Raw genomic sequence first — 21600 nt, forward strand, 5'->3', positions numbered from 1 at the left:
TAAAGGAATGGTAGGGAAGGCATGGCATGGGTGAAAGTAGAAATGAGGGAGTTGTGTCCCTTAAATGCTTTTGTTCCTCAAGGGTAGGCCCGGCTCTTCTTTTCTGTACAGGCTTTCTGGGCAGTCTCACCCAAGATTTAATTTGTGCTGAAATTTATCTTCTGGTTAAAGGCATTTATATCCAGCTGCCTACTCAACACTTCGTAGATGTGTCATTGACACCTCAGACACATCATATCCAAAATGTGATATCATCCTTACCACAGCTCCTTCAGCTTTGCCGGGCTACATAAATGGTACCACCAATGTCTGAGCCAGAAACAAGCAGTTGTTCTTTGTCCCTTTCTCTACCCACTGCCTTTTCTCTCTCCCCATCGGATCACCAAATCCTGTTAATTTTATTTTTTAAATAACATCTAAATAGCCACCTGTTGCTCTCCTACTGCACTACTTTGAGACTCCCATCATCTCTCACCTGGACGAGATTAGTTTCACAATTGGTTCTCTGCCTCCAGTTGCTGTCCCTCAGTCCTTTCTTCACATGTAGTCAGTGGTCTTCCCAATGCAAATCCTATCCCAACTTTGGTCCTTGTTGTCCTTGGGTTTTTCTTGTGTTCAGACTCTTTCCCCTAGCTTCTAACACCTTTTATTATCTGGCTCCTGCTCTTTCACTTGTCTTATGTTCTGCCCTCCAGCTATACTGAATTAATTTCAGTACCCTGTATTGCTTTCATCTGGAAGATTTCACACATACTCATTCTTCTACCTGGATCCCCACCCTCCTTGATCACCAGTCTTTTCTAACTCATCTCTGAGATCTGGCTTTAAACTTCGGTTCCTCAGAGGCATCTTCTCTGACCCTGAAGGCAGGTATTAAGCCTCCTTCCTACCTCTCTAATTCCCAGTTTTCTCCTAATACTCTGGTATCCTCTTACAATAAGCCTTTACCATATTTTATTGTAATTATTTATTCATCTGTCTTCCTTGCTGGACCACAAGCTCCATGGGAGCTGAAACCAATCATTATTCTATCCCCAGGACTTAAAAACAGTGCCTGACAAAAGATTTGATCAGATGCCTCATCAAGGAGATATATGGATGGCATCCAAAGATGTTCAGTAGTGTTAGTTATTAAGGAATTCCAAGTTAAAATTACAACATGGCTAAATTATGAAGATTTACCTTACCATATTGGTGAGAACATGGAACACCTGGAACTGTCATGTGCTGCTGATGGAAATGTAAAATGGTACACCTACTTTTGAAACAGTTTAGCAGTTCCTTAAAAAGTGAGACATACACCTCTCTGCCTACTTGTGATCTCTCTCTCTGTCAAATAAATAAATAAAATCTTTATTTTTTTTTTAAATATTTTATTTATTTATTAGAGATCACAAGCAGGCAGAGAGAGAAGGAAGCAGGCTCCCCACTGAGCAGAGAGCCCAACTCGGGGCTTGATCCCAGGACCCCAGGATCATGACCTGAGCCGAAGGCAGAGGCCCCAACCCACTGAGCCACCCAGGTGCCCCTAAATAAAATCTTTTAAAAAAATAAAAAAATAAATAAATAAATAAAGCTGTTCCCCCACCCCACCCCCCAAAATCCTGACCTATCATAGACCCTCAGAATACATTTGTTGAAAGGCAGAAGGACTACCACTGGTGATGTGGAGATGTTTCTACAGGAGTAGAAAATCTAGGGGCTCAAAGAGTTTGAATGTTGTACAGAAAAGCAATTCTGGAGTTTTATAATCAGAGGCAAGGTTTAATGAAATCAGTGTTTTAGGAAAATCCTTTTGGCAGCAGTGTGCTAGACAGATTGGAAGGGGATGCAGAAAGACCAGTCAAAAGGTGTCTCAGTGATCCATACATGTGTGATGATACTAAGGGCCTGGGTTAGAGAGACTGCCTGAGCTTGGGAAGGAAGGGACAGTGGGAAAGAGATCTGAAGATAGAGTCGCCAAGACTTAGGGAAGAAGGAGTAAGTTTTTTATTGAGCACCTTCTGCGGAATCAGTACTAACAATTGATGATTTCTGGTTTTTCTGGGGAGGAAGGCGGAGATGTCTCTAAAATGTAGCAAATGAAGGAGAGTTTTTATTCCCTGAAAATAAACCTAGGGAGGACTGTTAGGCCCTTAAGGAAAGACTGTTTCAGGTGCCGTTCACCTTGCAGTGTGTGACTGAGTTGGTTACCTGGGTACTTCCAGTGCTGTAGTTCTCCTTTTGCCTCCATTGACTTATTGATGTTATAGCCTGGAGGCAGGGATCCTCACATGCTGTCTAAGCAATCTTTCTAAAACTAAGCTCAACCATTTTACCTTGACTTTCCCTTAGGAGTGGATTTTTTCAGCCTGAAAATCATAATTTACTGTACTCAGCTCTTGAGGTCCTTACAAACCGATTGAAGCAAGGAGAGCCTGACCAGTCCTTGGAGGAATTGCTCAGGTAGGTCAGACTACATATTCCAGAGTGTTGTCCCAAAAAACTGAAACAAGATTAGCAAAATTTCTTGGAAATCACTTGGGTGTCTCTCAGTAGTAGTGAGGGAAATTGATGTTTTCAGCTCCTTTTCCTCAATCATATGAGCTTTTTCATCTATGTATTCCAGTAAATCCTGAGACATTAGAAACTGTTGAATAAATCCAACTAAATCTTTGGCATTCTGCCTCCTGTAAAGTTGGTCTTTTTAGGTAATGATGTCAAAAACACTAGTGACCTGTGACTCCCGATTATCTGGAAACCTACTGTCTCTGAATAGAATCAGGTAATTAGGAAGCAGTAGTTACCACTGATTTCCTCCCTGTCTTAAAAGAAGAGGAGCCTAGGCTGAGGGCAAGGCAGTGGAAGAGGGAGGTGAGAAGGAAATCTAAGAGGCATGGCTTCCAGCCTCCTGCCCCAGCTTCAACCAGAGTAATTTCGTCTTTCTTTCTCCTTCTCTACACTATCTCTGGGTCTGCAGTTAGTGCTTATCATCCCGGCCTATAGGGCAAGACCTTACTTCATTTTAGATAAAGTGCTTTTACATTTGTTTGACCTCCTTCCCATAATCAGGGGAGTACACTCTAGTTTTATTTTAGCTACAGTTCTGGATTAATTTTGACTCCCTATATCCCATTATTTCAGTGCATTGAAAGCTGACTATATATGGTACACTTATTAAAAGCTCTGCTTTCTTTGTCTTAGAGTTTCCTTTCACTTGTCCCTGTAAACCTAGAATTTAAACTTTATTGTCATTGTGTTGCCTTAGGCTTTAAGAGCAAATAATTTGTCTAGGGTTGCTCATGTAAGCATGGTGTAAACTCTTCTTTGGGTATCTTGGTGTACATGACCCGTTTAGGCCAGCATTCCAGACCCTGGGCTCTGTTCTGCCTTGGCTTTCGTCATACAAGGCTACAGTGTGCTATCATGGTCTTGATAGAAGGTGCCCACAGAAACACCTGAAAATGAGGAGAATTCTGGTTAGACCAATAAATACACAAGTGAACTTAGACAACTCATGTATTTAGACATATCTGTAATACTTGTCATATCTTTTTTTTTTTTTCTCTTCTTTCTTGTCTCCTTTACAGACAGAGCTTCAATTACTTGCAGAATTTCTCTCACAGCATTCCGAGTTTCCAGTGTGCTCTTTATCTCATCAGACTTCTGATGGTCATTTTGGAGAAATCTACAGCTCCTGCTCAGAACAAAGAAAAAATTGGTGATAGGCCCAGATCCTCTTTTTTATTTTTTCTTCATGAATAGGATTAATAACTAAGTCAAGCTTATAAACTTAGGGCTTCCTAGGACCTTGTATATTTTATATGTAAAACCCCCCATAACTGTGGATGTGCCCTTTTGCCATATCAAGAAGGACATTTTCCCAAGAAGGAGCTATGACTGATCTCTGCTGATACTGCTTAGTCTGAGTTTGGTTAGTTCAGTTGTCTAGCTAATTTTCTGTTTGGCTTCTGTTAATTCATGTCCTTTTTCGTAAATTATCTGAGACATTTGACAAAAAGAGACACAAACTGCTAGGTTAGTAAAATGGGAGAAAGGAGAAATGAAGATTTGATTAAGTATAAAGAAAGGCTGGGCCCAGATTCTGGTCTTTTTCTTTTTTCTTTTCTTAAAGGATTTTATTTATTTGAGAGAGACACAGAGATGGGTGATAGAGTGTGAACTAGGAGGAGAAGGAGAGCCCAATGCAGGGCTCAATCCCAGGATCCTGGGATCATGACCTGAGCTGAAGGCAGATGCTTAACTGACTGAGCCACCTATTCAGATCTTTTTCTTTAACTACTTTTTGTCATAGCTCTTTGAGTGCAACTGACTGATTATATATCCTAATTGACAGCACACACAGAAAGCAAGAAGAAAATGCAAAACAAACCTTTTATTATTTCCTGTTGATTAAAAGGGAAGGGTTTGGTATGACTCTTTAAGATGAGCATGGCTTATTGATCTGCCCAGGAGGAACAAGATTGGTTTTCCTAATGCCCAGCAGTGTGTCTATTCAGTTCATGTTTGTGTGTTTGTTAGGGCAGGGTGAGATTGTAGGATGCATTGTGTCCTAGACAAACGGGTTGATTTCTGGTAGAGGGACCAGTGGAGCAGGAACCCGTGAAAGGTTTTTTCAAATTGTCAGACTAGGAACTTCAGAGTAAATATAAAAAAAAAAATCCTTTTGCTCATTAATCATCCCCCAAGAACCTGAAAAACAAGAGTATAGTCAATTTTCCATGCATGAGAGGTATTTGTCTTATTTCTCAACAGCTTCATTGGCCAAACAGTTCCTCTGTCGGGTGTGGCCAAGTGGGGAGAAAGAGAAGAATAGCCTCCCTACTGAACAGCTCCATACTTTGCTCAGGTGAGAGGCTCGGTTTCTTTCCATGAACCAAATAGACCATTTTGCCACTGTTGGGATCTCTCACATGGTCAAAGACTGAGAAATTGCCATGGTTAAGGGGAACTTGGAAACAAAGAAGTAGGTTTGAAATAAACAAAAATTATATCATGCTATACACCTGAAACTAATATAGTGTGGTATGTTAATTATACTTGAATAGAAAAATGGAATAAATTAATAAATTAACAGAATTTGGAATATGTGGATCATAAAACCCTCTGGTTCTATTTTATTTTATTTTTTTAATTTTACTTATTTGACAGAGAGAGAACACAAGAAAGGGGAACAACAGAGGGAGAGGGAGAAGCAAACTTTCCACTGAGCAGGGAGCCCGATGTGGGGTTGGATCCCAGGACCCCAGGATTATGACTGGAGCCGAAGGCAGACGCTTGACCAACTGAGCCACCCAGACGCCCCACTGGTTCTATTTTATACTGGCAGTTAGTTCCTGACTAGCTGGAGGAAGTGGAGGAGTCTGCTGTTGTGTTTTGCCTTGTTAGAGTTAGTAATTATTTGTTACCTACTATATATCCAAGACTCATCCATCACTTCCAAAGTGTCAAACTATATATCCAATTGAAACACCATTTCCTTTACCTCCTGATAATTACCTGGAATCTTCATTTTATTAAAAATAAATTACAGTAGGGGCACCTGGGTGGCTCAGTTAGTCAGGCATCTGCCTTAGGCTCAGATCATGATCCCAGGGTCCTGGGGTCAAGCCCCTCATGGGGCTCCCTGCCCAGCTGGCAGTCTCCTTCTCCTGTCCCTCTGCCCCTTCCCCTGCTCATGCTCTCTCTCTCTCTCTTTCTCTCTTAAATATATAAAATCTTTTTAAAAAATTTTTAAAATAAATGCTAGTAGTTTTTTTAAAGCTAAAACGACTGGCTAAGGCAACTGGGTGGCTCGGGTGGTTAAGGGACCAACTCATGATTTCGGCTCAGGTCGTGATCTCAGGGTAATGAGACTGAGTCCCGTGTCAGGCTCCATGCTCAGTGCAGAGTCTGCTTGGGAGTCTCTTCTCTCTCTCCTGCTGCTCCCCCTGCTTGCATGGGCACACCTACACATGCGCTCTCTAAATAAATAAAATCTTTAAAATAATAAATAGATAGATAAAGCAAAGTACTTGGTAATATGTCAAGAAAGAATTCTTCATTTAGGAATTCTGTAACATGTATTTATATTCCTGTGGCTCTCAATGCAGCATTTACCTGGAGCATACAAACAGTGTTCTGAAGGCCATAGAGGAGATTGCTGGAGTTGGTGTCCCAGAACTGATCAATTCTCCTAAAGATGCATCTTCTTCCACATTCCCTACCCTGAACAGGTAAGGGAGTTCTCTCCTCCAGTTTTTCCCCTAATTAGAATAGAATCACATTGTCCAATATTTCCAAATAACTATCTCACCCTTCATCGAATTCTGATACAGATGGTAGAAACAGTCATTCATTCAGCACATAGAATGTCTTCTGTGCATTCTTTTCAAGGGACTCTCAGCCAGCCCATGTGAAAGGACCTTAGTGAGGCTTGAATTTTCAGTAGAGTCTTAAAAGACAAAGAAGATTTAGTCACCAAACATTTCATGTTAGTTTTTTCATCCTTTCGAAGTGAGACTCTCTAATATCGTTAACCATCTTGGGATAAAGTGATGGTTGTATCTGGTCACACACATCTCAGTGGGTTTTGTCTCATACAAAGTAGGTAAAGCACCTTCAACATTCCCCATGTTATTGAACCCTTTCAGCAATTCTGTGAGGTGGGTGTTATTATCTCTGTTGTACTGATGAGGAAAATGAGCATTAGAGGGGAACTTACTCAGACTTACACAGACAGTAAGTATGGAATTAGGAACTTGAACTTGGATCTTCTTACTGCCACCTCACAGCTCTCCCATGCCACTACATGGTCTCCCTTCATAAAGTTAATACCATTGTTTGACAGGTCATTTTCTTGGGCTCCTTTATGAATCCTTTCCACTCCCCCACCCTTTAACAGTGGACCCTAGTGAAAGGAAATTCTGAGAGGAGGAGAAGGAAATGACTTTTAATTTCTTGACTTTCTTGGAAGTTCTTTCTAACCAGTCATCGTTGTATAAACGTGTATGTCTTCTAGGCACACCTTTGTCATTTTCTTCCGTGTGATGATGGCTGAACTAGAAAAGACAGTAAAGGGTCTTCAGGCTGGCACCGCAGCAGACTCACAACAGGTGGGTCAGAAACTCCCACCACAAGAGGTAGACCTGGTTACTAGGAAGCCGCTGCATCTTTTATTTCTTGGGTCAGAGTTTCTTCTAAGCTACTTCCTTTGAGTTAGATTCAGAATTCTTTTTCTAAGAGTTCCTGGTTTAATTTCTTTTTGTTCCAGTTTGAGGGAGGATAGGGCTCTATATTTCCTGGCTACTGCCCAAGGGAAGGCTCAGATTGCTCCATAAGCCCCAGCTCTGGAAAAAATGTCTTTGGTCGCAGCCTCCCATGCCCAGCAGTTTGCTGCTTGTGAGCTGGCATGAGGGGAGCAGGCTTATTTAAGATGCTGTGCTACTGCCTGCTAACCAGGACTGAGCTAGACTGCTGAGAGCATAGGGATCAGAGAAGCCACAGGAATCCAATCACCAGCAGGTATGTTGCAGAGGCTTTTTCCTACTTGTCAGTTATTGATGAGGAGTCCTCTTTAGAAACTCTCTATAATGCACCCTGTGCAGGCCTTAGAACCATCTTGTGGGTTACACTGGTAACATCTCATTGAGAGAATAATTGGCTTAAATTAATCTTTGAAAAGCTATGTAATCTAGGACCCATATATTAGTGGAAATACAGTAAGAGAAGTACTTGGCTGGTTCAGAAGTACCTGTATATTTGGTTGCCCCCAGATTCATGAGGAGAAGCTCCTCTACTGGAATATGGCTGTTCGAGACTTCAGTATCCTCATCAACCTAATAAAGGTGAGTGAGTGTGTAGGCTCCTTGACCCACCTTGCCAGCTAAATACAGAAACCGAGAAGGGTCCTGGCTTCCAAAATGGACTCTCCCTGCTCGTTTCCCCTCCCTTCCTTGGGGGACCTGTTCTCACTTGTCTTCTTTCCTTGACCCTCTGCCCATCCTGGATAACCCCTTCTATCCCTAGGTGGTGTCTTTTTCCTTCTCTTCCTTTCACCATCCGTGTCTGTGCCACAATACTATTTAATGGCTCTCACCTTGTCTTGGGTCCTCTGTGACCCAAGCACATTCCCACTCTTTCTTCCAACCCTGAATGCCTTCTTTATCCCTCAAACACACACTGTACTCTAACCCACTCCATGATTTTGCTAGGCTATTCTCCCAACTCAGAATTTCATTCTCTTTCCTTTCCACTTCTCATCCACCTTCCTTAAGGCCAGTTAAGGAAGGTTTGGACTTCTATAATGCCATCTTCTTCTTCTTCCTTTTTTTTTTTTTTTAAAGGTTTTATTTATTTATTTATTTGAGAGAGTAAGAGAGAGAGAGAGCATGAGAGGGGAGAAGGTCACAGAGAGAAGTAGACTCCTCGCTAAACTGGGAGCCCTCTGCGGGACTTGATCCCAGGACCCCAGGATCATGACCTGAGCCAAAGGCAGTCACTTAACCAACTGAGCCACCCAGGCGCCCTATAATGCCATCTTCTTAATATCCTGTTAGAATCAATTTCTTACTCTTCTTTGCTTCCCCAATTCCTTTTTTTTTTTTTTTTTTTAATTTTTTTTTCCCAGCATAACAGTATTCCTTGTTTTTGCACCACACCCAGTACTCCATGCAATCCGTGCCCTCTCCAATACCCACCACCTGGTTCCCCCAACCTCCCACCCCCCCAACCCCCCGCTGCTTCAAACCCCTCAGATTGTTTTTCAGAGTCCATAGTCTCTCATGGTTCACCTCCCCTTCCAGTTTCCCCCAACTCCCTTCTTCTCTCTAACTCCTCTTGTCCTCCATGCTATTTGTTAGGCTCCACAAATAAGTGAAATCATATGATAATTGACTCTCTCTGCTTGACTTATTTCACTCAGCATAATCTCTAATTCCTTTTTTGAACCTCAGTGATAGTGATTACTTTATTCTGTTTCATAATTAATTTAATTGTTGACATGCCTTCTTCATTTTCGAATTCTTTATGATACCAAGAGCTGTACTGTGCACAATGGGGAAGAGGCTGGGGGTGCTGAAAGGAGCAGACCTCAGCTTTGGTTTCTTATCTTTTGTGTCTCCAGGTATTTGATAGCCGTCCTGTTCTACATGTATGTTTGAAGGTGAGAGGTTGACCTGGTCCTCTTTAGTATCTATTTTTCTGTGGATCTTTCTAGAAATGGCCTCAGCTGAAAGGGGTTGCTTAATACTTTGCCCTACAAGCCAGAGTTTTCAGAATCTGTGTTAACAGGTGGTCGTTTAAAAAAGACGGTGGATATGTTTTTTCCCACACTAGTGGGATGACTAGTGTGGGAAAACTTTTCCTCTGAGTTTGAAAACTTTTGGTCTGAGTCTGAGAACTATGGGGAGTAGTTTTGGGACAGCTGACTTCAGGAGAAGTAGTCACTCATTGCCATCCCTTCCCAGGCAAGAGGGAGGAAGGAGTGGTAGGTGATTCCTCTTTTTATTATTTTACTTTATTTTATTTATTTATATATTTTTAAAATGTGTGTATATATATATATATATATATATATATATTTTTTTTTTTTTTTTTTTTTTTTTTTTAAGATTTATTTATTGGACAGAGAGAGATCACAAGTAGGAAGAGAGTCAGGCAGGGGCAGGGGAAGTAGACTCCCCGCCGAGCAGAGACCCCCCCCAATGCGGGGCTTGATCCCAGGACCCCAAGATCATGACTTGAGCTAAAGGCAGAGGCTTAACCCACTGAGCCACCCAGGCACCCCTATTTTATTTATTTTTAAAGATTTATTTATTTGAGAGAGAGAAAGAGCACGCACACATGCAGGGCGGAAGGGCAGAGGGAAAGGGAGAGAGTTTTAATTAGACCCCACTCTGAGTGTGGGGCCTGATGCAGGGTTCGAGCTCATGACCCTGAGATCATGACCTGAGCTGAAATCAAGAGTTGGATGCTTAACTGACTGTGCCACCCGGGCACCCCCAGTTCCTCTTTTTAAAGCCCATGGCTGGCCTCATGAATGTGGAAGCTGGTATCCTGATAATCTCCCAACTTCTCTCCCAAAGAGAGAGTCCAGATTAGGCCTAGATTTGATGTTGGGTTAGGAGCTAGGATATGTTGTGAGGAGAATGTGTCTTTCCATCTCCTTGTGGTTCCTTCAAGTAGATGGCTCCCCATTCTTGTTACCCCTGGCTCCTCTCTTCTTTACTCCACCCTGGAGCCAGTACAGAAGATGAGTGAGTAGGGGCAGTGATTTATCTGATTGGTAAATTTGGCAGTTGGTTATATGCTTCTTCAGCTCTACACAGTTTTTCCTTTGGGAAGTAAGTGGTTCTCATACAGCTGGTGCGCCTGTTTTCTATGCCCCCTTTCTTACACTGAGCAAGGCCCCTGCCCATTGGCTGTGTCTAGGGTAGAAAAGTCTGCCTAACTCTGAGGCTTAGTTAACAGGCCCATTTAGTTTTTGCATTAAGCTTACGTTCTCCAAATTAACCTTTTGCACTCTTCCCAGTTTATTTCTTATATATATATAAATAAGAAAATAAAACTCCTGGGCTGGGTGATGCTCTGCTTCCTGAGGTAGGGGCCCTTCATGTGAAAGACCTCAGTAGAGGTCATCACCAGTTGTCTCTCCTCTTCTTCAGTACGGGCGCCTCTTTGTGGAAGCATTTCTGAAGCAGTGTATGCCGCTCCTCGACTTCAGTTTTAGAAAACACCGGGTAAGAACTGAGAGCATAGAAGAAAGATGTGCTCTGTACAGTTACTTAGAAGATCTGTCCACAGTGGCTCATAGGCTGGGAGTGTGGGCAGTTCCCTTGCCCAGGTTCTGGGCCACAGTTTTACTCTGGCTCCTTTGGTCCACTTCAGCTATCACCAGAGTTGCCCATAGTGGACTGAATATTCCAAAGTAGGCTGAACTTCAGATCCACTCTGATTAAACCCACCCTTCTACTTCTATATGGGATCTGAGGGTTGTCGCTCCTTTTAGCTGGATTTTGTTGTCTTGTTAAACTCCCAGGACCTCACATATCAGCATGTCATTTGCTTATTTCTTTGCACTTATCTAGGTCTACCCTCAGGAATAACAACAACAATAATAATAATCATCTCATTTGTGTCATAAACTCTTTGCTATTTTAATGGGTAGTCTTTTTTAACATGCAGAATTTTTTTTAAAGATTTTATTTATTTGACAGATCACAAGTAGGCAAGAGAGGCAGGCAGAGAGAGAGGGGGAGGCAGGCTCCCTGCTGAGCAGAAAGCCCGATGCGGGGCTTGATCCCAGGACCCTGAGATCATGACCTGAGCCCAAGGCAGAGGCTTAACCCAATTAGCCACCCAGGTGCCCCCTAAAGATTTTATTTATTCATTAGAGATAGCACGAGCAGGGGGAGTGGCAGGGAGAGATGGAGAGGGAGAAGCAGACTCCCCACTGAGCAGGGAGCCTGATGCAAGGCTTGATCCCAGGACTCTGAGATCATGACCTGAGCCAAAGTCAGATGCTTAACTGATGCTTAACTGACTGAGCCAGTAACTACCTGTAATATGTAGTCTAGAGAGGTTTTTTTGGCCAAGTGAGATCCAGGGTTATAGTAGTAAAATAAGGATAGTAACAAAGGTGATGATTTCTTACACATATTTAGCAAGTTTGCAAGACAGTCTTACAGTATTTGTTGGTGTTGGTTCCTCATAATCTAGAAAGAGAAAGGGGGGGATAACTAGTTAGCCCTAGCTTCGAGGGCCAAATTGAGATGATTGCTAATACACAGTTGGAACCTGTGGAGCTTATCCTCTTTGGAGCCCTTGGTTGCATCTAAAATGAAATGAGAGCATTTAATACGGCATTTGTGATTTGGTTGGTTTTAGGAGGATGTTCTGAGCTTACTGGAAACCTTCCAGCTGGATACAAGGCTGCTTCATCACCTGTGTGGGCATTCCAAGGTAAGAAGGAAAGTAGGTCATGGCACCAGCCCACCTGTTGGCTTAATCTGCAGTGTGATTAGGAGATCCACAGGCTCCAGTTCCTTCTTCCTTGTTAACCCTTCTTTAGTCTTTATTTTTGAGACCGTCTGTCCAAAGGCAGTTTAATTCAGAGTGGTCAGATCCTTAGTTGCTAGTTGAAATTGGGCAGTCATGTAGAGGGCAGTTTCTGTATCTAAAGTTTGACTCAAACTCCATACCACTCTTTCCTCTAGAAGCTTCTCTTTGGTGAGAGAGAGAGAATGTTGGTGGACGTGTTGCTTCTATAAAGTACTCTGGGTGGGAGGAATATTATGTAAGTGATGAATCTCTGCTAGAGACAAGAGGTGGTTCTAAAACCAACCATATTCAGAGCTTTTCAGCTGTACTATTTACTTGTCAAGGAACACATCTGTCTCTTGTGAGAACATTTTACCATTAGAGGATTTTTCCACTTAAAGCCTACATACAGTTGAACCGTTGTCACTTTTTGTATGAAGAAACACAGAACCATAGAGCTCTGTAGTCATGGGCAAACCAAATTCTTTCTCAGTCCAGTTTCTATTGCTCACTTCCTCCCTGGTTCTAACTAGAAGTTGCTGAACAGAGGAGTTTTAAGGACCCCTAGCTAAATAGGGATACTCTGTTGTTTAATATCAGTATAATACATGTTTAAGAATATGTTAGGTAAATTCATTGATAATTGGTCAATAAGAGGTTATGAAGAAGAACCTAAGGTGTTGGTAGTATGTCTTCTAGACTCTTTTATCTTGAAGGAGAGCTTTCATTCTCTTCAGAGTATTCTGTCAAACTACTGTTTAATGGAACATGTCTCAGGCCTATATTGGGAGGACTTTTGCTCTTATTCAGTGTTCAGGATATCAGGAACTCAGAAGTTTCTATATAGGAATGTGAAAGCATAATGATAAATCCCGATGAGTTGGTGCATTTGTTTCCATTTAGATTCACCAGGACACGAAACTCACCAAACATGTGCCCTTGCTCAAAAAGACCCTGGAGCTTTTAGTTTGCAGAGTGAAAGCCATGCTTATCTTCAACAATTGCAGGGAGGCTTTCTGGCTGGGCAACCTCAAAAATCGGGACTTGCAGGTAAGCCTAGGGCCCAGCCCAAGATAATCTACTCCCACTCTTTGTGAGAGCATCAGAAGTATGTCAAGGAGGTCAGTGAAGCCTTGTTCTCTCTAAAAGACTGCCTTTCTCTTAAGGCTGTGGCCATTTAGCTCTTAAAATTAGGTCTTAGTCATGGGTCTTAGTCATGCTTCTGGTCTTAGTTTTGGGTTCTACCCCTCCTCCTAGCCATACCACTGTAACAACAAGGCCTCAGAGATAGAAGAGGCAGATCAATAAAACCTCTCTCCTCGGCCAGAGTGGGCTCCTGCTGTAAGTACTACTGAAGGTAGATTCATAATAATAACATTTGTTTATGTGGACAGACTTTTTAAAAAATATTTTGGGTCTTTTTCTGAAACACTCTGTCTTATTTCTGAAATTATTCTCTGCCTAATTTTAACAAATAAACATTTCTAAGGTCCTTGAACTGTCTGGCTGAAATCTTCTATGGCTTATAGTACTGCTTTGGAGTTTTAGCAATTTTCTTTTTTCTTAAAGATTTTATTTTTTTATTTATTTGAAAGAGATAGAAAGCACACAAGCAGGGGGAGTGGCAGGCAGAGAGAGGGAGAAGGAGAAGCAGACTTCCCAGTGAGTAGGGAGTCTGATATGGGGCTCGATCCCAGGACCCTGGTATTGTGACCCAAGCTGAAGGCAGACGCTTAATGACTGAGCCACCCAGGTGCCCCGAGTTTTAGCAATTTTCATATAGAATCCAAGCCCTTCTCATTCATGTTTACAATAGCTGAGGGGCTTATAATCTTATATATGAAAAGAATAGCACCCTGGAGACTTAGTTTCCTTTCATCACATTTGTTTTATGAGATATTTCCACAATACTATTAAACAAAGTACTGTAATAAAACAATACTGTTATCTCCATGAGAAAAATAAACCTTAAAGGTGTTAAGTAACTTACCTAAAGTCATTCAGCAATAAGTGAGAACTGCCAGGGTTTGAGTCCAAACAGAAATGATACAAAGCTGATGTTCTTAAACCACTTTGTATACTGTCTTTCAGCCTCAACATGGCCATTTGTAGTTGGTGTGTTGGTGGTCATGTACTTTAAGGTCTTTGGGAAATCTCAGCCGTACTCAACATTTACTGAAAGAGTCACCAATATACCCTGGCCTTGTAAAATCTAGTATGATACTAGAATACAGCAATGGACTAGTTGTAAAACTACATATTATATTAGTCCCACACATGTCTCAGAAAACTTGGGTTGATTATCACTTCTCTGGGTGCTAGATCACAGGTTGATGTCTGTGTTTGACCATGTTAGAATGCCTAGAATATTATCTTTCCCATTGCCTGTAAACTAAGCCTTTCTCCTCTTGAGACCCCAAATATGATAATTATAACCCACCATTTGTCTTGGCCCATTCACGTTTAGGGTGAAGAGATTGTGTCCCAGAACTCCGAGGAAAGTGAGGATGATACAGCATCCCAGGTCTCCAAGAGCAAAGCAACGGAGGTATCTCTGCATAAGGCCCCAGAGTGTGCAGTGGCTTGTTGCATTTTGTTACTTATTCTGAGTCAGTAGAAAGTATAGAACTTTTACTGCTAATTTTTTATTTAAGTTTACTTATTTATTTTAGTTTTCTCTACACTGTACCTGGGGCTTGAACTGAGATCAAAAGTTACCTGTCCTTCCAACTGAGCCAGCCAGGCACCCCTCCCTGCTTATGTTTATTATCAAAGACTTCTGTGCCCATCTCCATTCTCTCCAGAAAAACTTCTGTTTTTATATGAATTCTTTGGGGGCCAGAAGAGTATCTCAAGTTGTGGCATATGTTACAGAGTTAAAAATTCCCTTTCATTATTCATATTAAATTCATATCTGAAATAATTTTAGAGGGGAGAAAAGGTTGAGTGTTCTGTGTTCTCTGAGTGCTGAGAATAAGTTAAAACATTTAAATATGTGGTTTGAATATATAAAATAGAAATATAAATGCATCAAAAGCTGCATTCACTGGGGACTATAGTAAGAGTAAGGGTCCTTATTCTTTTCTGGGCCACTTTCAAGACTTTGAAGAAAGCTGTAGGAAAATGTATTATGTTTATAAAATTCTCCTTAAATTCATATGGGTTTTAGACACCAAGAAGCTCAGATTTAAGAACCCCTGCTGTGAAGCCTCTCTATAATGCAATTTGAGGCTAATGCAGAAAGATCATTTAGCATGAAAAATACTTTTATTATTTATATAGTATACCTCTACCTTGTTCTCATTAAAAATTTTTGAAGCCGATGGTACCCTATTAGTTTGGTAAGCAAACCTCCCAGGTTAGAGCTGCAAACCAAAGGATTTTATGCTGAATTCCTTATTGAGATATACCAGAATTCTTAATTTAGCAAACATTTCATTCTGTATTGAGTGGAAGACAATGGCTTATTTAAAAATCGTGTGAATTTGGTTCAGTTGCAGAATGTCATAGGTCAGTATCACAGTGACCTCCCTCCATGGTCATGATACAAGAAAAATGGGCGCGTTTCAATTCTTTTTTTAGAAACAATGAGTGGCTTAACAGCTATCATTGGTTTTAACAATGATACAGTACAGTGATAAATCCTGTGGGAGCAGTATTGTAATTTATGGGGACACCTAGATGACCTAAAATATCTAATTAACCTTTGCCCCTTAGGATGGTGAAGAAGATGAAGTAAGTGATGAAGAAAAGGAGCAAGATAGTGAGGAGAGTGATGGTGACTCCGATTAGACCACAGAGAGATGGGTGCCCCTTCTCCATCTCTGCTAGACTCTTCCCATTTTGTGTTCAGGGTTTGAAATCTGCTATCCTCCTTACTGGAAGCATCCTGTTCTGTCATTACAAGAGTGGGCTTTACTGAATCACCTTAATTGTGAATTTCATAGGTCATCTAACATCATCAGAGACCCTGGCTCAGGATTCCACTGTAGCATTACTTACCTGTCTGGGCAAATGTGGTGGTGCTTTGCTGTGGAATACTCACGATTCTGGGCTTTGGGAGCTAGTTTTGAAACTAAGAATTTAGGATTGTGCCAGTTTTACAAATAAATTCTTTTTTAAGTTCTGCCTCAACTACCTCATTTCTCGGAATTTTCTTCATCAATCAAGAATTACATGGAATTCAGTTAGGATTTGTGCAGAGAAGTAATGGGAACTGGTGCCAACACATCAGTTCTACCAATTAAAATCACGTTTCCTGTTCTAAAGATCATCTTTATTTGAGATAAGATCTTTGTGATATTTTTGGAGGAATGACAAATTTCTGGTCAATGCCCAAAGGAAGTCCAAAAGGATAATTCTGGCTGCTTTTTAAAATTTTTTTGGTCATGTAGTTGTAAGATAAAAAGGGAAAAGTCACCATCAAACTTGTGTTGACTTTTGTATATATGTTAATTTCCACATTATTCTGAGTTACATCTATAGATTTGTTAGAACGGTGCTAAAATGGGGAGCTCTCTTGTGTTCTGCCAGAAAGCCCAGTTTCATTGCTGCTTCCAAGTTCTTTCTTACCAGGCTATAAATATTCTTTAATATTTGCTAATATTACTACCCACTTTTGTACTCCAATGGTATTAGGATGTGGTTGGTTAGGGTTTTCTGTTGTTGGTTTGGTGGGGGAGATCATTTGCTTTGTTTGTTGGTTTGTGTTTTTTTTAATCCTTGACCCGTCTGTATATTTTTGACCCCTTCATCCTCATGTACATGGAAAGCCATAATCTCCTTCCTTGACACCCTTTGTTTCCCCATCTCATTGTGGTCTTCGATGTTTTAAGTGAGTTCACACTAGGCTCGTTGGTTTATATGGTTTAATGGTTCTTTCTCACATGTACATGTCAACACTAGTTTGACTCTCTTTTAAATGTTATTCAGCTTTACAGTGGAAATGTTCTCCTTTGCTCTGTCACTGGCCTTTGGGCGGGGGATGGGGGAGTTGGCATAGGAGTTCCTGAATTGCCACTGCTTGACAGAAAAGCAAGATGGCTCGGGTGATGTCAGTTTCCTTTACATGGACAGGTTTCTGTAAGCTTCAGGCACATAGCATAGGATATGGTATGAGGAACAGGAATCAGATGGGAACCCTTTACTTGGAGTGTTGCAAGGCAAAGGTGCACTTTTTGTATGTTGCATACAATAAGAGGATAGAGCGCAGCATCTGTTTGCACATGGTCACTGTCATCTGAATCTGAGGTTCCTTAAGTCCAGTGGGCCACTGGTTCTCCCGGCTGATGATTTTGCAAAAGGCTGATTTGTCTGAAACTCTGAAGGTCCCAGTCCATTTTGGTGGCTGAGCTGTGATGACCCTGCCGAACACGGAATCCACTCCACTGAGACGGACAGGCTGAGGCTTCCTGACCAGGCCTTTCTTGTTGTTCATGGTTCGGAGCTCTGATGTGTGGCAGGGTAACTTGGGACTCACCCCAGGCTCCAGAAATGGGCTGTCTAGGACTAGAGTGACCTCTTGAAAGCACAACTGCACTTCAAGGTCAGAAGGGGTATGTGGGAAGCAGGGGGAAGCCCTAAAGGGATGCTTTGAAGAAGGTGTAGGTGTTGTGTGCCGCAGCCATTGGAAGCTCTCATCCAGTGGGGTCCATGGTGACCAGAGCTGGTATCCTGCCATTGACAGTCCTAAAGAAGAGGAATCAGAACATGGAATTTCCCTAGCATGGTTTTGGTGAGGACACGGCCATTTAAATTCACATTTGTTTCATTATTGACTTTAACTTACTTTGTAGTTCTTATTAACAGATTCCAATAGATGTTAAAGGTTCTAGTAATTCTATAAAGGGCATCATTAGTGGTTGGTAACAAGTATTGAATCTGGCAACTGCTATGTGTACTGAAACTTTATTGAATCTAATTACAAGCCTCTGAAGGTCGGTCTTAACCTATTTTACAGGTGAGGAAATGGATTTGTCCCAAGCGGAATATCCCAGTTCACTAATAGGACATATGCTGTGTTGATAACTACTAAAGACAGAATCTACACCTCTGAGATGGCAGAGGCTGCTGGCACTTCATGATGAGACATTATTTGTGGCTAGAAGCTCAGAAAAGCCATGTCTTGCCAAATATTTGTGACTCTAATTCCCAGTACTTTATTTATACCAGTGGTTCTCAAAATGTGATCCTGGCACTAGCAGCTTCAGTGTCATTTGGAAATGTAGAAATGCATGTTCTTGGGCCCTACCTCAGACCTACAGAATCAGAAACTGGGGGTAGAGCTTGCAATCTGCATTTAAACAAACCCTCCAGGGGATTCTGATGCACTCACAGTTTGAGAACTTACGCCATTCCTTTTAAGGAACTTAGGTTTTCATTATTAATTATGGAGACAATCTCCTCTTGGCCCTAAAAACCCGTTTTCTGACACAGGGGCAACAGCTTTCTCAGGGCCCTGAACTACTTATGTACTACCTCAGTGGAATTACACCAGACTAGTAGGAAGAAAAGTTTCCAAAGGATGGTCTTAAAAATTTTTAAAGATTTTCCTAATTCTCCTAGGTGTGTTTTGTCTTGTTTTTGGTTTGTTATGGGAGACCTAGTGGTTAAGATCTTGGTTCTTACCCCCTTTGAAGAAAAAGCAAAAAAGGCTGGGAAGATGTTTCTAACTAAAAATTTATTTAAGTAGAATTTGGATTTTCCATCATTCTACTTTAAAATTGCCAATAGATAAAAGGTTTTACTGAATTCAGAAGAAGCTAATATTTTTTGAGCACCTACCTATTATGTTAAGGGGCATAGCAGTTCCCTTTTCTTTCCAGCCAAGTATATTTCTCTGCCCCTCTCTCTTCTCCCACAAAAGGTAACAGCAGCAGATCTGATCCCATCCCATCCAGTAATTGCCCAGGAAATGCTGTGAAAAGTTGACTCCTCCACCACAGTAAAACAGTAAAGTTCATTTTTTAAAAAGAGTTGATGTCATTTCAAACCAGAAGACTTGTCCCTGACAGTGGTTAGTATAAAGGAGATTTATTGTTTTCTTTCAACTGTTACGTCTCTCCTTATCTCTACACTCCTTCACTTACTGTGTTCAAATATCTGGACTGCTTTAGGATGAGAAACTGACACTGAGGGGATGGTTATCTATTACAAGCAGACTATGAAAGTCTTCTGATGCTTGATATCATCACCCTGAGAATACATCCAAGATCAGGGCTCCTCTGCTACAGCACCTCGGCAAGGTGGTGTGTGAAGGGTGTAATTCCTCAGTATATGACCAAAAAGATTATTTAATCCCAGGATCCTTTTCCTGACTCCCCTCCTAAGAGCAAATAGGGCCAGAGGTAAAAGGCTTTTTATCAAAGGTCCCGCCTTAACTACTGGACAGAACCAACCTGGGGATGAGAGAGGGCTTCTGACCCCAGACCTTTAAGCCACTTCCACCTAAAGTTTAAATCAAGACGATTCACCCCTCTTCTCCCACTACCCGGAAATCACTGCCCTCTACTCCAAGAGGGTTTGAACCTTGGAAGTCTTCAGGCTGCTTTAATAGTTCCCAAATAGGGAACACCTTGTACTCCTGGCCAAAAAGTCTTCCCTTTCATACGGTCCTCCCGTTCCAAGAAACCGAGTCCCTCGATTTCCCCACCTGGGAAAGGGGACGTAAGCGTCCAAATGCAGCTGAGGTCCTCGTGAATTGTGAACTGCGATCCTGATGCAGAGAGGCTGGAGCTGCCCGGAGTGGGGAGGCTCCCCCTCCCAGCGGGAAGAAGGGGCTTGTTCCCCGGGGGTCCCTAACCGGGGGTGGGGGCCAGACGGCTCTGGCCCGAGGCGGAGGTGGCGGTGGGAGCCCGGGCCCGGTCCCACCATCCGGGCCGGGGGCTCACCTGCTGAACTCCGTGGGCCGCACGCTCCAGAGTGGCGGCCGCTGTTTCCCGGCCGCATCTTTTCTCCACCGGGCGCCTGGCAACCGCCTTTGTGACCCAGGTCCGCGGGAGGAGCCCGGGCCGCCGCGGGGGTGGGGGCTCGATGCGCCCCGCTGACAGGCTTCAGGGCCGGATTCCCCACCCCCACCTCCTTGGAACGCCGGGTCCAGGCCTACACCCTCAGGCGTGCGGTTTGGAATCCCTCTTTGTTCCGCCGCGGCCTCCTTACCCCGCTACACCTGTGTGTTTTTGAGCTGGTCCTGGCGGGCGGGCACGCCCACTTCAAAGGGTGTGGTCAGGGACCTACTTGAAAGTCCCCGGACTTTTAGTTCGTCTTGACTCTAAACAATGCTCAGGGGATTATTCAGGCTCAAAGCTTGCATTTCTGCATTAGAATGATCCCGGCTCAAGGAGACAATTTATAAATGCTCGCTTCTCAAGAGCAAGAAGAAAAGCACATGTCTTCCCTTGACTAACTGACCAAAAATCTTTTTCTGCCTCCTGTTAAATCTCAAAAAAGACAATGCCGTCCTCTTCTCACAAAGCTGAAAACCTGACCATTTCACCATAGTGAGTGATTTGAGAACTTCGTAAGCGTCACTGCAAACAATTTCCTTGGAAGGCTGAGGGAGGAGTCTCTACCCAACTGACTCGTGTGTCCCCAGTGCCTGGCTATCCCACAGCCTGGCAGTGTGAAGTATTTGTGGCAAGGATTAGCTAATGGCCTCACCTGCCCTTACATTGTACACCCAGAAATTGCCCTTGCACTTTGCCAGCTGTAGAGCACAGCACAAACAAGAGCTGTCACCTTTTGTCTGGCTCCTTGGGAGAAGCTGAACAGGAGAGATTGGGGCCGCGGGGTCCGGGGGGCGGGGGGAGTCAGGCTAAAGATCCCGATTTGGAAGACCAGATGGTCTTGAGGCACTTGTGGAGAATTGTCAGATGCTGTGTGCCTGTGTGTGTGTGTTGCACCCTATGGAAGGAGAAGGGGAGAGTTTGGAAGCGAAGTCAGAAAATGGAAAGGGGTAGAGTGATGAGTCTTGGAAGATGCTAAAATGATTTGAATTGCAAAACTTTGTTTTCCAGTGAGTTTATTCTTATTTTCATCTGGAGTAAAAGAGATACTGTTATTTTAAAAGCAAACAAACAGTTTTTATTGCACAGTTGTGTTTTTTTAATTAAAGTCCCAAAAGCAAAATTGTATAATTAAAAGTGCTTGGATAGAGAGGGCTTAGTGCTGCTATGACAGTCTGTACCACAGTCCTCTGTGCCATCTGCCAGCTTTGAGGGAGCTATTTTTGGAGATACCATTTGCTATTACCTCTGGCTCTGATACTGCAGTTCCATGGCTACCACACAGATATGGAAAACCAGAATCTCCCATACTACCCGTTACTGATGACCTACAACATCAACTTTGTCTGTATCATGCAGTGCTCAACATTCTGTGTGCACTTTCCTCAGGGATTGCCATGACAGTAGTCATGTTTGCTCTGCCAAAAGATGATTCAGTTCTTTCAAAGCAGCTAGCAACATTGTCATGGTGCACATGCTGTATCCTTAGCTGCATAAATGATGGTCCAAGTGCACATGATTGAAAAAAAAGATTCACATGACCATTCTTTTTTTTTTATTTTTTTTAATTTAATCATTT

At 42.4% G+C, this 21600-nt stretch overlaps 2 protein-coding genes across 13 annotated transcripts in view; one reads left to right on the plus strand and one right to left on the minus strand.

Moving 5' to 3' along the window:
- Positions 1-16155, plus strand: part of FANCD2 (FA complementation group D2) — a 59179-nt gene extending 43024 nt beyond the window's left edge. For 4 of the 10 annotated variants that reach the window (XM_032841583.1, XM_032841584.1, XM_032841586.1 and 1 more), the window contains 12 exons: positions 2335-2445; positions 3570-3700; positions 4756-4849; positions 6093-6215; positions 7001-7094; positions 7755-7826; positions 9104-9142; positions 10644-10718; positions 11866-11940; positions 12922-13068; positions 14486-14566; positions 15736-16155. In XM_032841583.1, coding sequence (XP_032697474.1) covers positions 2335-2445; positions 3570-3700; positions 4756-4849; positions 6093-6215; positions 7001-7094; positions 7755-7826; positions 9104-9142; positions 10644-10718; positions 11866-11940; positions 12922-13068; positions 14486-14566; positions 15736-15810 — 1117 coding nt within the window. In that variant the 3' untranslated portion in view covers positions 15811-16155. Of the gene's footprint in view, positions 1-2334; positions 2446-3569; positions 3701-4755; positions 4850-6092; positions 6216-7000; positions 7095-7754; positions 7827-9103; positions 9143-10643; positions 10719-11865; positions 11941-12921; positions 13069-13255; positions 13360-14485; positions 14567-15735 lie in introns of those variants that run through there. The other 6 variants (XM_032841585.1, XM_032841588.1, XM_032841590.1 and 3 more) reach the window with 6 other exon arrangements.
- A 252-nt stretch (positions 16156-16407) lies between these two features.
- FANCD2OS (FANCD2 opposite strand) lies at positions 16408-20085 on the minus strand. 3 transcript variants are annotated; one of them, XM_032841595.1, is made up of 2 exons: positions 18802-19655; positions 16408-17706 (listed from the first exon to the last, which is right to left on the minus strand). In XM_032841595.1, the coding sequence occupies exons 1-2, from the start codon at positions 18911-18913 to the stop codon at positions 17162-17164; spliced, it is 657 nt and encodes a 218-aa protein (XP_032697486.1). In that variant the 5' UTR covers positions 18914-19655; the 3' UTR covers positions 16408-17161. The 3 variants fall into 3 exon arrangements, with proteins under 3 accessions (XP_032697486.1, XP_032697487.1, XP_032697489.1); XM_032841596.1 differs by lacking the exon at positions 18802-19655 and adding an exon at positions 19908-20085 and having other exon boundaries at positions 16409-17706; XM_032841598.1 differs by lacking the exon at positions 18802-19655 and adding an exon at positions 19670-20084 and having other exon boundaries at positions 16411-17706.
- Between the last annotated feature and the right edge of the window lie 1515 nt (positions 20086-21600).

Source organism: Lontra canadensis, unplaced genomic scaffold (assembly GCF_010015895.1).
Source record: "Lontra canadensis isolate GAN:19392208 unplaced genomic scaffold, GSC_riverotter_1.0 scaffold124, whole genome shotgun sequence".
Lineage (NCBI taxonomy): Eukaryota > Metazoa > Chordata > Mammalia > Carnivora > Mustelidae > Lontra > Lontra canadensis.

What these genes read in the sequence shown, in the direction of transcription:
- FANCD2OS (XM_032841595.1), bottom strand. Translation starts at nt 18,913, where the DNA reads ATGGGATGGGATCAGATCTGCTGCTGTTACCTTTTGTGGGAGAAGAGA. An exon ending in TATGCCCCTTAACATAATAG is followed by an intron (nt 17,707 to 18,801) that starts GTAGGTGCTCAA and finishes CCTCTTCTTTAG; the next exon opens with GACTGTCAATGGCAGGATAC.